The following is a 15,324-nucleotide window of genomic DNA, read 5'->3' as shown; positions in this document are numbered from 1 at the left end:
ACACAGCTCCAGCCCCTGGGGACCTTCGTTAATAACATAACCTCCCGAAGACCTTGCTTGCAGCAGAGCTGACCGGCACTGTAAGGCTCCTCAGTGCCTCGGTCTGCCCCACACCACCTCTCAAAGGCCGACACTGGGCTCGGGTGACACAGCCCGGGGGACACAGCCCGCGGGGCCCCCCAGGACTCCCGCTCCCTTCCAGACCCCCAGTACCCCTGGCACCCCTGGCACGAGGCCAGACCTGCAGAACCCAGGTCCCCGCCACGGCTCTGCCCGGTCCGGTCCTGCTGCCGGGCAGAGGAAGGCGCGGCGGGTCCGGCCGGAGCTACGGGGCTGAACGCCCGGCCACTCCGCAGACCCCTGCGATACTGCTGCCGGTGCCGTTGCGCCGCAGGTTCCTCTCGCCCTGTCCCCTGCACGCACCCCGCCCCCGTCACGTGGCCCGTCCCCTCCTCCCTCCCCGTTGTCCCGGCGGTCCCGCTCGGCGTGCAGTGGGGTCATGTTCCGGATCGAGGGTCTGGGGCCCAAGATGGACCCCGAGGAGCTGCGGAGGAAGATGCGCCGGGACGTCCTCACCTCCGTCCGAAACTTCCTCATCTACGTGGCGCTGCTAAGGATCAGTACGTACGGGGGGAAGAGGCAGGCAGGCTGCGGGGCCTGCGCCTGGGGCCCGGCCGGACCGGACCGGACCGGACCGGAGCAGCGCGGCCTGCCTGTCTTCCCGTGTGTCTTCCCGTGCTCCTGCCCGGCCCCGTGCCCGTGGGGATGTGTGCAGAGCTTTCGGAGCGGGTCCCGTGGCGGCGGGTGGGTCCTGTCCCGCGGATCGCGGAGCGATCGCTTCACCGGGTGCGGAGGCGCTGCTGGGGGCAGGGAGCCCCTCGGGGTGACCCCCGCGGCGTGGGGAGCAGGCCCAATGTTGGGCCCTACAGCGACAGCGGGCAGCCTGGCCCGGTAAAGCGATGCCGCAGGGAGAGAGGGGTTCTGGGGGTAGAGCCGTCTGACCTGGGGGCTGCATGGTTCTGGTGCCGCCCAAACGAGCGGCGGGTTCATCACCGGCTCGCCGCAGAACTCACGCTGTCTGCAGCCGAGCTAAGGTCATGCTGCTTCATTTTCTCTTTTCAGCTCCGTTCATCCTGAAGAAGCTGGACAGTATATGAAGACCGAAGACAAGACTCAGTGCGTGACCCCACCACATGGACTGTAGCTGCTTTTCTCCGTTTGTTAGTCACTGCGTCAGCGGCAGACATCCAGTACTAAATGGTTCTAAAATGTTTCACTTACCTGTACCTGGCCTGCGAGTGTTAGTTGGGAGTGCAGGGGAGATGTATGCAGTCCCTGTGGGTGGGTTCTGGGCACAGAATACTCCCCAGCAATGACTAATGATGGAACATTTCTTTTACTGTTTAATAAAAAAAAGTCCATTTTGTATGAAGTGTTTGGTGCTAGCAAGTTGCTTTGTTATGCAGCTACCTCTAAACTGCCACATGCTATGGCTGTCAACCTTACTGAACCTGTCTATATGAAAAATTAAGTCTTTAATGTTTTCAGTTCACAAGCAGTTTGATTTTAAATAAATGGAAGAGCAATTGTGTTGCTTTATGCTGGTAGTGGTTTATTTTTAGTAGTCTCCATCTAAATTACACATCACCTGGTATCACTTCCCTGGCTCTTGTTCTAAATTCACTCCCACCTCCACCTTTAAAATTGTACTGAGGAAAAGAAAAGGAGAGCGAAAAGGCAGGGTGGTGGTGTGTTTTTCAGGTTGCTAAATGTGTAGTCGCTGAGCTGCGATCAAGTCTGAAGCTGGAAGAGGGACAGCTGCGGGAGTAGCAGTTAACAAACACTGAGGACTGTCTGTTCCCTCTTGGCTCCAAGCCTGATGTGTGGTAAAAAGGACCCTTTCCTCTCCAAATGGGGAAACCCCTCCCAGGACAGGCAGAGGTTGGAAGTGCAGTTTGTGAATGGCTGGTTTGGAAAACGGGTGTTAATTTGGAAGCATAACCAGGTCATTTAGAGACTTCTTGACAGTGCTGACAAATGGGTGCCTACTACAGTAAAAATCACCCAGTCCTGTTTAATTTGGCTTTTTCTGAGGATAGGCCAGGATATTCTTGAGATCATTTACTCTGATACCTTTGCAAAATGGAACAGGTGCAAGTGAACACGTAGTTGGGGTTATTTTATCCATTTGACAAATGAAGACAGCAGGTAACTGCACTGACTTCATAATATTGGTGGTGGCAGCAATGAGGTAATCACAGAACTTGGCTCTGCTTGTGCCACCCAGAGTCTTCAGCCACCCTGTCCTCTGCCCAGCTGTGGAGCACAGGACACTGGTGTGCCTTTTGGTCCTGGGCCTCGGTGCAGGGTCCGAGGTAGAGTTATCAGAAAGTACGGAGGTGTGAAGGTTTCTAGCAAGCCAGTTTCACTTTACTATATCCTTAAAATCATGTCCGTGGCACCCATTTTTGTCCATGCACAAGCAATATTTCAAGGGTTAACACAGCTGAATGGTCAGCAGTTCTTACTTCTGATCCTGAAGAAATCTGCTAGCTGCAGAATGGTTCCAGTTGGGTGCTGGGAGCTGTTAAAGGCTCTGCTAGGAAGTTGTTTTCAGGCACATTGAGAGAGGAAGCCATCTCCCTGTTAAAACGGGAGAAACTTAGAAATAGCTGTTTTTCTTGTGATTGTTTTACTGCAATCTCTGACACGCCAGGCAACTGCATATTTCTCCTCCAAGCAGGAAGGAGAGACGAACAGGATGGTGAGGGGGTGTCAGGCTGTGGTATGGCCGACGACTCCCGACTGCTGCCTCTCTAACTTCTACAGCCTGTCCTGCTGAATGCCAGATGTGCTGCTGTGTGGCTGCAGACTCTGGAGAAAGAGCTGCTCACCTCCCAGGAAGCAACAGGGTTCCTGCCCCAACAACAGGATCAGGTCAGCAAGTCAAGTGGAGTGTGAGTCCTTGTGAGGTGCAGGTTGTCCTGTATGCAGCTTTCCTCAGGTGACTTTGTTAGGAGCAGGAGGAAGATGCTCTTTCTCCCCTCATGGTCAAGGCTTTTGGTAACACAAATTTATTTCTGCTGTATCTCATCATCTGCCTGTGCTGGAGTGCTGGTGTTGGGGAACAGTCTAGGGATGTATCAAAACTCTGCGTGGCATCCTCACCTATTTGACTACATTTGATGCAAGCAGATGGCAGGCTTACCTTAGGTAAAGAACAGAGAGCTGGAAATGAAGATGTTCCTACATGCAGCATGTGATCATGTCAGCATGGCGTTTCCACGCATGTGTGCTCCTCAGAGTAGCTATTTCAACGTCTTGGTGTTTTCTAAAATAACCTTTCCATCATAATATTTTTGGACCAAAACCACAGAAGCTCTGTGTGGTTTGTTTTCTATTCGCAAATTTTTCCCAGGCTTACCACTGGTTTGGGTTTCCTACTCCTGATCTTACAGGGCAGTTTTACTAATGGGGTGCGCTCCCCAGTGTGGGATCTGTCTTCCATTTTCCACGCTGCTCCGCCCAGCTCTGCGACTTCTTCCACCACCATGCCAGGCCGCCCAGAGATGGGAGTGGTGTTGAACAGTGGTAGCTTCTGCAGCACGGACCAGATGAAACCCTGCAGTGCATGTCTGCATGTGTTGGGGTGTTGCCAGATGGGAAGTGTCCTACTGCCCTGCACCAGCCTCCTGGCCCTACCATCATGTTTGGAGCACCTAAGAGCAGACCTCTAGTAACCATGAAGAGTTATCAAATAGATGGAATGGGGCTTCTCACAGTGGTGCATGGCAGGAGGGTGAGTGACAGTAAGCACGAGCTGACAAGAGAGTTTTAGGCTGGGTGTAAGCAAACACTTCTCCCACATGAGGACAGTCAAGCAGTGGAAGAGGTTGTCCAGAGGGGCTGGGCAGTGCCCATCCTTGTAGGTTTTCAAGACCAGGCTGGATAAAACCCTGAATAACGTGTTCTGGCTCTTAGCTGCCCCTGCTTTGAGCTGGAGGATGGACTGTAGACTTCTGGCGATCTCTTCCAGCCTGAACTAACCTATTCTGTGCAAATGAAGCAGAGTTCTGAAACCCCCATGACACAGAACTGCTGTCGGACCAACATGCTGGGCTTTCTTTCCCGTGAATTGTCTGGGCAGCAACACAGACTGTGAAGGAGAGCAGCCTTTCCCCTCGACTGTGGAGCTGATTTCAGTGACTCATGTGATCAAGATGCCTGCCAAATTGACTCTTGAGTCTAGAAATGAAGATCAGTGAGGAAATGGAAAAAATACCACTTGCCAAAACTGTGTTCCAGTGTCTGCAGGTACATGAGTTCAGACAGACAGAATAGGCATGACTCTGGGAAAGATTAATCATCTCTGCATTTAGGGAGGGAAGACAAGCACTCACCTGGAGCAGAGCCAGTTATAGACAGGCAGCACAGCGGACAGAAACATCTGATGTAGTGGGAAGTGCCCCAGTCCCTGGCAGGGGGGGCTGTAACCAGGTGATCTGCATGGTTCCCCCCCACCCAAACCATCCTGTGATTCTGTGACTTGGCAGCATGTCAAAGACGTGAGAGAAATAATGAGGAAATTATGGAGCACTTAGCACCAAGATTTAGCACAGAAGAGTGCTTGGTGTGTGACTCGTTTTAGATAAAAATGCTGGAGGGGAAAGTGTATGACAGTGCATCTGCAAGACATCTGTGACATGTAGGCACTGAAAAGCAGCACAGCTTTCCTCTGGATCAGTGTTAAAGTCCAAGCAAGTTTTTTTTGTTCACAGCCTCCACATCACAGTAACACAGACTGAGGCTGCTGTGTCACGATTTAATGCTGAGCTGGTGGCTAAATGAGGCAGCACAGGGACTCACTGCAAGGATTACCCTGCTCCTGTGTACAGCCAGGATGTGTTGCTTTTGCTGCCTTGGATAAACTATTGCCATGGTCAAATATTACCATGAAAGGGTGCAGGTGTATGTTCATACATGGCTCTGACTGGAACATGCAGATCCATGTATCTGAACCCCCAGTGCACCCCACTGAGCTGAAGCAATTACCTTCATGGGTCTTTCTTCCCCGTCTCTCCCATCTATAAGTGGCTGGTGTTTTTGTAAACAAGTCTGTTAAGGTAGATGCAGCAAACTGGTAGCAGTGGCAGCACTCCATCTGTGTGCCTCTACATGCTTGTAGGCAACACCAGCAAGCAGAGAGTTCATCAGGTGGCCCTCAGTACCGCGGGGGGAAAAGTGGGACAGAGCTGAAAAATCTACTCAGTGGAGGAGGATCTGGAGAGTTGTTTTGTATTCTCAGTTAATGGAATGGGCTTACTGTCCTGTTTCATTTGCAGCAGGCAAGCAGTCATGAAGGATTCTGCTTTCCTTGCTTTACTGTGCCACCTCTAGCTCTCCGCATGTTTGATAGCATCAGCTTCTTCGTTTCCAGACCACACTCACTTCTTGCTCTTCATTTTGCCTGTCCTGGGTTTCTCCACACTCCTAATTTCAGCTTTGAACTGACACATGCTCTGAAGAAGGTGTTCTCTTGGGGACAAACAGTGGTGGGATTAACAACTGGTGACCTTTTCCTCAAGGGGAGGACCTCTAACCATGCGTGATAAGCAGGAGAAAAAGAGCCAAAAGCGAGCTTTCCACTGAATATTATTTTTAAAGTTCTGCTTAATATTTTATTCCCACTTATTTCCCATAAATCTCAGTATTAATGCATATTTTCAACTACATATTTTCAAAATTAATTAATTATTTTCTAACTAGGAAAATATATAAAACTGACATTAAACTTACACCAAGGGTATTAATGCAACATTTTCTAAACTCCTGTGACAAAGGAAGCAAAGGTGGCCACTGCTTCCTAGCTTGGGCTCAGATCTTCCCAAGTGCATAAATTCCTGCTTCCCTGCAACAGGCTGGGGGACAGATTTTGGAGAATGTCTTCAATAAATAACTGAACTTTTCTATCAGCCACCCTCAGACTCTCTGAAAGATTCCAACTTCTGCATGAGATACTGCATTTCCAGAACAGCCTTGAAGTGATGCTCTCCTCTCTTCTCCCCACCCAAATCTCTTAGTTTCAGATCTTCCTTCACACGTGGCAGACAACTCACCACCATGCAACTTACGGTGTAGCATTTGCTGTCTCACCAGCACACATCACAGCAGGGACTAATGCCATGCCAGAGCCCCTGGCAGTGACAGAGCCTTCGCAAGAGTCTGTCTCTATGGTTGTTATGTAAAACAATGCCACTCATTTATCTGCCTTATCTTCAGTTTTCCTTTCAGGAGAGGAATTACTCCTGCCAGCAGTTGTTACTCTGTAGAAAATCCACGGAGGCTTAAGGACAACACGTAGTCACCAATATGGTTAAAGTGAAGTCATTTATTAACAATTTACACTCACTTTATATAGAACCCTTGTTTACATAACGATATCTTGCAGGTGGCTGTATCTTGGCCACAAATCCTGTTCTCACAGAACTTCTACTGGCTACATCGTTATCCTGTTATTCTTCTTTTCTGCTGCCAGCTCCCTTATCTTTTTCCCATAGCTCATCTTTCAGTAACCTTGCAACTAGGCCTCAAGGCCCTTAGTTTACTCTAGCTAAAGCTAAATAGTCAGGATTGCTCACAGGTCTGTTTTCTTCCAGACAGTTTCCCAGCATTACTCTGCTTAGGGTACGACTTGCATTCAAGTATGCCCTTCATTAAAGAAACCATCCAGAAATGTTTGGCAGCAGCGAAGCTGCTCATGCCCTTATCAGGACAGGAAAAGTGAGTGCACTGGAGCAGCCTCCTCCGCTGCAGGCAGACCTTGCCTGTTGCTCTTGAGAAGGACGACCCAAATATATGCAGCTCGTATCTGATGAAATCCTTCCTCGCAACCAGCTCCTTTCTCATCTACAAATCCTGTTCTGTGGAGTGAAAGGAGAGCACGTAAGAGCTGGCTGGCTCCAGGTAACACCATCCTCTGGTGCTGTCAACATTGCCTGAGGGTCATGGCTGGCCCATGACAGGAGGGATCCCTTTTTCTTGCTTTTGTTCTGTTCCAGGGCTGTGATTGTTCCATCTGTGTGTGCCTCTCCAGCCACACTAGTAGTGTGAGTCTGGTAGGCACCCTCATCTTCCTTTGCTAGTTGGTCATGCTGACTAAACCATCCCAGAAAATATGCTATTATTAACAAGCACACACATTCTGTAAAGCACCCTGGAACCACCGAACATTTGTTCAAAATAGGCACAAAATACTGCTCCTCTAAGCAGTTACGAGTGCAATCTCCTGTGTGACACATCTGCCTGGGAGATCTTCCTTGGTCCTTCTCTCCCTGCTTTCACCACTTACAACTTTTTAACTTCTCACCATCACCAGGACCTTGGGCTGCTGCTGCCTGTCCAACCCTGTCCTTGCACATTTGCTCTGCTGAACTCACAAAAACTCACCCATGTCTTTGTGCTGGGAATGTCCAACTCCTCCTTTGCTCTGGAAATAGCTTGGTTCAAGGGAAATTGTTGTTCAAGAAGCATTTGGATAATGTTCTCAGGCACATGGTTGGATTCTTGAGGTGCCCTGCACAGAGACAGGAGTTGGACTTGATCTTGATGGGTCCCTTCCACCCTGACAAATTCTATGATGTCCTCCTCAAACCTGAACAGCCACATCTTACCTGTCTCCCAGCAGCTGCTCTAGGAGTCTTACGCCTTTGGATGACTGTGAGACCTGCAGGTTTTCACGAGAGTGTGCAGATGTTAGATGACATTTGTGAAACCCATGAAAAGCATTTTCTGGTTTTTTCTTCCCTAAGAGTAACGCTCTAAGTAATGCACTAATGCCACAATGTCTAGTCAGAACTCTGCCACGATGCCTTGCAACTGATTTTAAACAACTTTTAAACAACTTTGTTTTCTGAAGTTGCGATAAACACAGTTATCACGTATATTTTGCATAAAAGGACTCTGTAAGTACATTATAAAAAAACCCAAAACAAAATACAGAACCAACAAAACCACACAACTGTTCAGCAGGTGGCTTTTCTTTTCACATCTAAGCTTCTGCAAAACTGTTTTCATAACTGCTGTTCCCATCTACATACACTTTTTTGTAACAGCTATACGTAAGAATTTCTGCTGCTATTAAGTGTTATTCACAGTGAGTCTGAACATAACTCCAAAAAGCAGAAAAAGATGTTACACTGAATTTGAAGGAAACACTCACCAGTGTTATGAATTGTTATGTTAGCGGGAACATCGTGACCCTTACAGAATTAAAGGTCCAGTCAGGGCCACTGAATGGAATTTAAATCAGCCTTCTCTCTGCCCATACTGTCACTAACATGCTGTTAGTGGACAGTAGGGCAGAGGAGTTTCCTGCAGTGCTAAGAGGAGGGAGAAGCGAGGTGACGCTCACAGGACAGCTGCTCTCTCCAGCTCTCGGGAAGTGCACTGTGGAATACACCCCTTCCTGCACACACTCAGCTGGCACCGAGACTCTCTGACTCCCTTCTTCCCTGTCACCCCTGAATCTGAGCCCTGTTCAGCCCTAAGGGCACCTGAGCTCACTTAGTGTTGCTCCTGTGCCAACAGTGAAGAGCTCTTCTGCCTCAGGTGCCAAGAATATCCTGGGCTGTATGAAAAGGAGCATGGCCAGCAGGTCAAGGGAGGTGATTCTTCAGAAAACCCCACCAGGAATGCTGCATCCAGCCCTGGGGTCCCCAGTAGTCAGAGTTTGGGAAGACCCTCCATCTGAGTCATGGGGTTCAGACTGGACCCCCTTGCTTTCTAAACTCCTTTTCAGAGAGGAGTCTGGCTGCGCCCGGATACAGTCATAGCCCCCAGCTATGAGTCTGGACCCTTGATTCTGTCGCACTTGATTTATTGCAGCTTGATCCCCTGGATGGGGTACTTTACGCATGCCATTTCAGGCCTCACAATTTGTCCAGGCAACACACACTCAGGCCACTATCCAATCAGTCTGTTTAAGGTACAGCTTCTCCTGAGGCGTTGGGTCTCTCGTCTCTGCTGCACGCCGCACCTTTGGCTTCCTCTTTTGTTCCATCCACACCTAAAATTCATCCATCCACACATGCTGTGTCCAGGTAGAAAGGTCCTTCTCATCATTTATTGAACTACAGTTCCTGGAATTCCAGCTTCAGTTGGCTTTCTTACCTTCATGTGGTACTGTCTCACTGTCATGGGAGGCTTGCTGCAGTGCTTTTTCATTGTACCAATCCATCATTACTACTTTCTCCAGGTGACAGTTTAACTAGAGTTCCATAGTAGTTCAGCAAGGCCTAAAGGTCAAAAATCTCAGCTAATTATGCTGAGCAAAAAGCGAAGAAGGGCCTAGTTTGGTCAAGCTCTGAATGCCTAGCTGCAACCAAACCTAGTATTTTCATTTTATATTAGGTGGTGCTTTATACTGTGGCCTCCTATGAAAAGGTCACAACATCAATAGGCAAGGGAAGCGCAGTCAACATCCTTTACCTGGACCTGAGCAAAGCCTTCCACACACTCCCACACAATATCCTGGTCTCCAGGCTGGGAAAACATGGGTTTGATGGATGGACCACTGGGTGGGTAAAGAACTGTCTGGATGCCTGCACCCAAAGATTGTCTGTCCATGTCCAAGGGGAGGCCAGGGACAAGTGGAGTCCCTCAAGGATCACTGTTGGGACCACTCCTGTTCAACATCTTTGTTGGCATGGAGGGCAGCATTGAGTGTACCCTCAGCAAGGTCACTGATGACCCCAAGCTGTGTGGTGTGGCTGACACACTGGAGGGAAGGGATGTCATCCAGAGGGACCTTGAAAGGCTGGAGAAGTGGGCCCACGTCAACGTCATGAAGTTCAACAAGGCCAAGTGCCAGGTCCTGCCCCTGGGTCAGGGCAATTCCAAGCACTGAGATAGGCTGGGCAGGGACTGGCTTGAGAGCAGCCCTGAGGAAAAGGACCTGGGGGTGCTGGGGCAGAAGTTCAACATGAGCCATCAGTGCGCCCAGAAAGCCAACCAGATCCTGGGCTGCACCAAGAGAAGAGTGGCCAGCAGGTCGAGGGAGATGATCTCCCTCTCTACTCTGCTCTGGTGAGACCCCACCTGCAGTACTGTGTCCAGTTCTGGAACCCCTGTTACTGTTGCTCTCTACAACTACCTGAAAGGAGGATGGAGCCAGGCGGAGGTTGGTCTCTTTTCCCAGGCAACTTTCAGTAAGACAAGAGGACATGGTCTTAAATTGTGCCGGGGGAAGTTCAGATTGGATATTAGAAAGAATTTTTTCACGGAAAGGGTGATCAGACATTGGAACGGGCTGCCTGGGGAGGTGGTGGACTCTTCGTCCCTGGAGACATTTAAAAAGCGACTCGATATGGCACTCAGTGCCATAGTCTAGCGACTGTGGCGGTAGTTGTTCAAGGGTTGGACTCGATGATCTCTGAGGTGCCTTCCAACCCAGCCTATTCTATGATTCTATGATTCTATGATAGGAAGGACATGGAGGTGCTGGAGCATGTCCAGAGAAGGGCCAACAAGGATGATAAGAGGGCTGGAGCACCTCTCCTGTGAAGACAGACTGAGAGAGTGAGGGTTATTCAGTCTGGAGAGGAGAAAGCTCCGAAGAGACCTTACTGAGGCCCTTCAGTATCTGAAGGGGGCTACAGGAAAACTGGGGAGGGACTTTTTAGGATGTCAGGAAGTGATAGAACATGGGGGAATGGATTCAAACTAGAGGAGGAGAGATTTAGAGTGGAAGTTAGGAAGAAGTTCTTCCCCATTGTGATAAACAGACTGTCATCTTTAACATTATTGTTTTGTTGATCGGAGAGATTTATCAGTAACCACCACATCCTGGACCCACACCCTGGACCACAATCCTGGGAAATCATTAAGGACTGGAATGTCTTGCTCTGTCCATTTTTCTGAGACCAAGCTGTAACATAATAGAAAAAGGTCAAGTAGATCCATATATGGTATAGATGTTCAAACCAGGGGCCTCTTTTGCATTTTGTAGGTTAAGCAAAATTGCAAGAACCCAGAACTGAATGAATATGGATAAGAAACCCTGCTTTGCTGCAGTTCGGTGCGAACCTTGGTGGAGCTGTAACTCCCCGGTCGCCCAGCACGCTGCCTTACTCATATACCTCAATAAATACATATTGATCTTAAAACTTTGTTCGAGTCATGAGTTCATAACACCATGAAGGTGGTGAAACACTGGCACAGGTTGCCCAGGGAGGTGGTTGAGGCCTCATCCCTGGAGATGTTCAAGCTGAAGCTTGAAGAGGCTCTGATTGACCTGATCTAGTTGAGGGTGTCCCTGCTGACTGCAGGGGGTTGGACGGGATGACCCTGAGAGGTCCCTTCCAACCCAAATCATTCTGTGATTCTATAAAAAAGCAGGTGACTGTAGTGGGGAGAGACAACAGGCAAACATAGAAGAATGTTAACAGGACAGACAATATGAGCCAGCAAAACGAGCTGAGCAAGCAGAGAGGGGCTCCCATCGCCTACCTGAGGCACTGCCAACCCGCCACTGCTGCAGACACAGGCCCGCCAGGCCAGCTGCACGCACCCGCCTGTGTCACGCGGTCCCCTCACCCAACCGCGCCGTGCCGCTGCCAGACCCCCTCCTCTCGGCACCCCCGCTCGGTACCGGCTCAGCCCGGGGGCTCCGCGGGAGGACACGGCCCCGGCCCGCAGCACGGACACGCCCTGACGGGGCAGGGCTGTACTGGGGGCGGGGCCTGCCGCTGAAAGCTGACCAATCAGAGCGCAGAAAGGGCGGGGGGAGAGGGGAAAGGCGGGGCACACCGGAGGGGCGGGGCTTCCTCGGCAGAGCCACGGGGGAGGGACGGCAGGGAGGCGCGGCCATCTGACGTTTCGGGCACGTGACAGAGGCGGGGCCTGCCCACCGGCTGGCGGTGCCGCCGTCTTGGAGCCGTGGGGGGGGGGGGGGGGGGGAGGCCAGCGGGGCTCGGAGCTCCCACCCCCTGCCCGGGGAGAGCAGGGCCCGGGCGGCTCTCCTGAGGGGCAGGGCTGTGGGGTGGGACTGGGGGAGCTGTGGTGCAGGGGTTACACGCCAGGTGATCCCCTCCATTACCACTCTGGGGCTCTGATCACCCTGGGACTCACTGGGAGACCTCGGGCCATACTGGGAAGGTGCTGGGCTGTGCTGACAGTCACTGGGAGGCATGGATCTGGGGCCCTGGGCCATCCTGGGGGGTATGGGGAGACTGGATCATACTTGGAGGGTCCTGGGTCATACTGGAAAGGTACTGCTGTGTACTGGGGAGAAGGGCTCTGGGGCTGTGGGCTGTGCTGGGAGACAGGTGGAGGCTCTGGGCAATACTGGGAGATAGGGGGCAATGCTGGGAGGTGCCTCAGTGGGCACAGGTGTGTACTGGAAGGTGCTGGGTAGAGGGGATGCATGGGGAGGGAAAAGGTGGGGAACAGGCAAAAATGGGGAAATGGGGGAGGAGTCGGGCAAAGGAGAGGACAAAACCAGGGACAATGGAAAACGAGGCAAGGAGGCAGGGTCAAAATGAGAGTAAATCGAGAAAAAGTGTGTAAAAAGAGACATGTGAGTGTGAAATGTGAAAATACACTGCAAAAAAGGGAGAAAGAGGGTAATTGGGAAATGAGGAGATACACAAAAACCCCAAAGATGGGGGAAAATGGGAATGGATGAATGGGGAAGGCGGTCGGGGGGAAAGTGAGAGGAGAAGTAGGGGCAAAACGACTGAAAACTGAGGACAAAACGGGCAAATGGAAAACAGGGAGCAAAAAAGTACAACAGGTAAAATGGGGCATAAATAGGTAAAAAGAGTGGAGAAACCCAAGAGGGGATTAGGTGAAATGGGGGGAAAACGGGGTAAAATGGGGAATTGGTGCAGGAACAGGCAGAACCCAGGAGAAAACTGAAGAGGAAATGCTGGGAAAGTGGGACAAAATGCGGGGAAACCTATGATGTAGCATGAGTTGCAGTTAAAGTAAGGTCCCAGTATGAGCCCCAGTGTTCCTAGTATGTGCCCCAAGCCTCCCAGTGCTCCCATTACACACCTTGAGGCTCCTCGTATGGGGTCCCCAAGGCTCCGGGCGCAGCTCCAGTGCATGCCCAGCAGGGCCCCGAAGGCTCCTAGGACGCTCCCAGTATGGTCTTCAGTGCTCTCAGTGTGCTCCCACCGCCCACCCCCCAGTTCCCTCCAACACATCCCATCCCGTTGCCTCCTTGGGCTGAGCCCCCCCAACCCCTCAGAATTTCCTCCAAAAAGCACATCACCAGCCTGCCATCGCCTTTATTGGTGGGTGGGCAGGGGGCTCACAGGATCAGGCCCCCCCCAGTGAACTCCATGCGCTGCCAGGGGGAGAGAGAGAAGAGAGTCAGGGGGAGACCCCAGCGCCTGGGCCAGGGGGCTCCCTGGTGCGGGGGTGGGTTTGGGGGACCCTGGGGGGTCTGGGCACACCTGTGGGGGGGCAACGAAGGCGAGCCAGTCGGAGGGGCGGGTGGGCAGCAGCCCCATGGCCTGGCACTTGTAGAGGGCCAGTGCCAGCCCCAGCCCGTTGCCCACCAGGAACACCAAACCCTGCAGCGCCCGCCGGCTCGAGCTCTCCAGCGCCTTCAGGGCTGCAGGGGGACACGGGGGACACAATGGGGGTGGCCACCATCACCCACTGGCACCACAGGGGAGAGTGAGGGGTGTCAGGGGGAGTCACAGAGGAAGGGATGGGTGGTGGTGACCAGCATGAGGGGGACTGTCACAGGGACAGCTGGACAGGGGTGCAGGTGAGGTGGTAGGGGTGACTGCTGGTGGGTGTGGGGGAATACTCATGGCACAGGGACAACTGCTCAGGGTGACTGCCACTGCAGGGAACACGTGGGGGACAACTGATGTAGGGGGCAGATGTGTCAGGGGCTGCTGCAGGGAGATCTGCTGGCGGAACGTGTGGGGACACCTGTGGCAGAGGGAGGTGCAGGGCAGGGAACTGCTGCAGGCTCATGGCCAAGTACTGCAGGGCAGGGGATGGTGACGGGGGGACACCCGTGCAGCTGTCACCTGCGCTGTGTGTTCCGTGGGGCTGTACTCACTGGCAGAGAGGGACATGAGGGCCTGCAGCGGCCGCCAGCCCATCATGCAGACCATCATGGCGGGGAAGATGGAGATGGTGTTGCCGGCCATGTACATGATGAACAGGTTCATGGGGATCTGCTTCAGCGGCGCCAGGGCCACGTCCCAGCAGCGCTGCAAGGAAAGAGGGGCCCGGGAGGCCGGGATGGTGGCGTGTGAGCCAGACACCGGGGACAGGGACCACCCCCGCTGTGGGGAACACTCCTTCCCCCCGCCCTCCTTCGCCCACCTTCTCCATGAGGATTTTGTCGCTCTCGTGGACACCGCCCTCCCCCAGCTGCCGCTCGGCGAACCCCAGCGGCCCACGGCCCTCGGCGGCTCCGCGGGGCCTGGTGGCACAGAGGCCGGAGAGGGGAAAAGGGGGGGGGAAGGGGGAGGGGGGAGAGGGGAGGGCGGCGGCAGGTGAGGCACCGCAACCCCCCACAGCTCCCCCCCACACCCCAGACCCCGGGGCCTCACCGCGACCCCGGAGCTGCTGCCAGCTCCAGAGACCACTTGAAGCGCCGGCCTCGCACCGCAGCCGCCGCCGCCGCCATCTCGCCAGCGCCCGGATGGGAGGGGCGGGGGGGAAAGTCACGTGAGGAGCTGATGTATGCGGGAGCTGTCACGTGAAAGGTCACGTGAGGGTACGGCTGGGGCTCTCAGCAGAGCCGCCGCTATGCCCTGACCCACGGTGCCCCATCGCACTCCGCAGTACCACATGCACTCCACAGCTGTCGCGTCGCACCGCGCCGCTTCCTCACAGCGCCCCACGGCGAACTCCTTCCCTACGGTGCCCCCCGGCAGCCGCGGAGCCCCCGCCTCAGCCCCCGTCCCAGTCAGTTCCTCCAGGAACTGTGGTGCGGGGCCGCGGGTTCCACCCGGAGCCCTCAAGCGCGGACGCTCCGGTGCTTCCCGGAGCTGCTGCCCGCGGCCAGCGCGGAGGACCCAGGGTCGGGGTGGCGATGGCAGGGGTGGAGGTGGCTGTGCCGGAGGTGGCTGTGCCAGGGCTGGGTGGCCCCGGGGGCCACACACCCGCAGTGCTCAGCCTGTCTCAGGACATCCTTCGGTCTGACAGGGCTTACTCTACCGAGTGTGACGTGTCTGCTGGGGCAGTCTCGGTGTTTGACGATTCCCCTCCCTTCTGAGGAAAACCGTGTCAACTCCAAGTCTTTCACCAGCCGTGGCCACAGCCAAACACCAGTAATTTATACTACGAGGAAGC

The 15,324-nt window shown here is 53.2% G+C and overlaps 3 protein-coding genes across 3 annotated transcripts; 1 reads left to right on the top strand and 2 right to left on the bottom strand.

The window, feature by feature from the left end:
- Nucleotides 1-437: 437 nt before the first annotated feature.
- On the top strand, nucleotides 438-1,599 carry LOC139790250 (mitochondrial import receptor subunit TOM5 homolog). The gene is made up of 2 exons (XM_071731815.1): nucleotides 438-620; nucleotides 1,123-1,599. The coding sequence occupies exons 1-2, from the start codon at nucleotides 500-502 to the stop codon at nucleotides 1,155-1,157; spliced, it is 156 nt and encodes a 51-aa protein (XP_071587916.1). The 5' UTR covers nucleotides 438-499; the 3' UTR covers nucleotides 1,158-1,599.
- Nucleotides 1,600-2,054: 455 nt separating this feature from the next.
- Nucleotides 2,055-12,144, bottom strand: LOC139790198 (uncharacterized). Its single transcript, XM_071731691.1, has 5 exons — nucleotides 12,127-12,144; nucleotides 11,506-12,030; nucleotides 7,671-7,723; nucleotides 7,447-7,573; nucleotides 2,055-2,643 (listed from the first exon to the last, which is right to left on the bottom strand). The coding sequence occupies exons 1-5, from the start codon at nucleotides 12,142-12,144 to the stop codon at nucleotides 2,614-2,616; spliced, it is 753 nt and encodes a 250-aa protein (XP_071587792.1). The 3' UTR covers nucleotides 2,055-2,613.
- A 1,127-nt stretch (nucleotides 12,145-13,271) lies between these two features.
- LOC139789785 (ER membrane protein complex subunit 4-like) lies at nucleotides 13,272-14,729 on the bottom strand. Its single transcript, XM_071730855.1, has 5 exons — nucleotides 14,580-14,729; nucleotides 14,350-14,449; nucleotides 14,081-14,234; nucleotides 13,458-13,618; nucleotides 13,272-13,348 (listed from the first exon to the last, which is right to left on the bottom strand). The coding sequence occupies exons 1-5, from the start codon at nucleotides 14,654-14,656 to the stop codon at nucleotides 13,313-13,315; spliced, it is 528 nt and encodes a 175-aa protein (XP_071586956.1). The 5' UTR covers nucleotides 14,657-14,729; the 3' UTR covers nucleotides 13,272-13,312.
- Between the last annotated feature and the right edge of the window lie 595 nt (nucleotides 14,730-15,324).

This window comes from Heliangelus exortis, chromosome Z, assembly GCF_036169615.1.
Source record: "Heliangelus exortis chromosome Z, bHelExo1.hap1, whole genome shotgun sequence".
Classification (NCBI taxonomy): Eukaryota; Metazoa; Chordata; class Aves; order Apodiformes; family Trochilidae; genus Heliangelus; species Heliangelus exortis.
The sequence above is the reverse complement of the archived record's forward strand: the minus strand, read 5'-3'. Positions and strand labels throughout refer to the sequence as shown.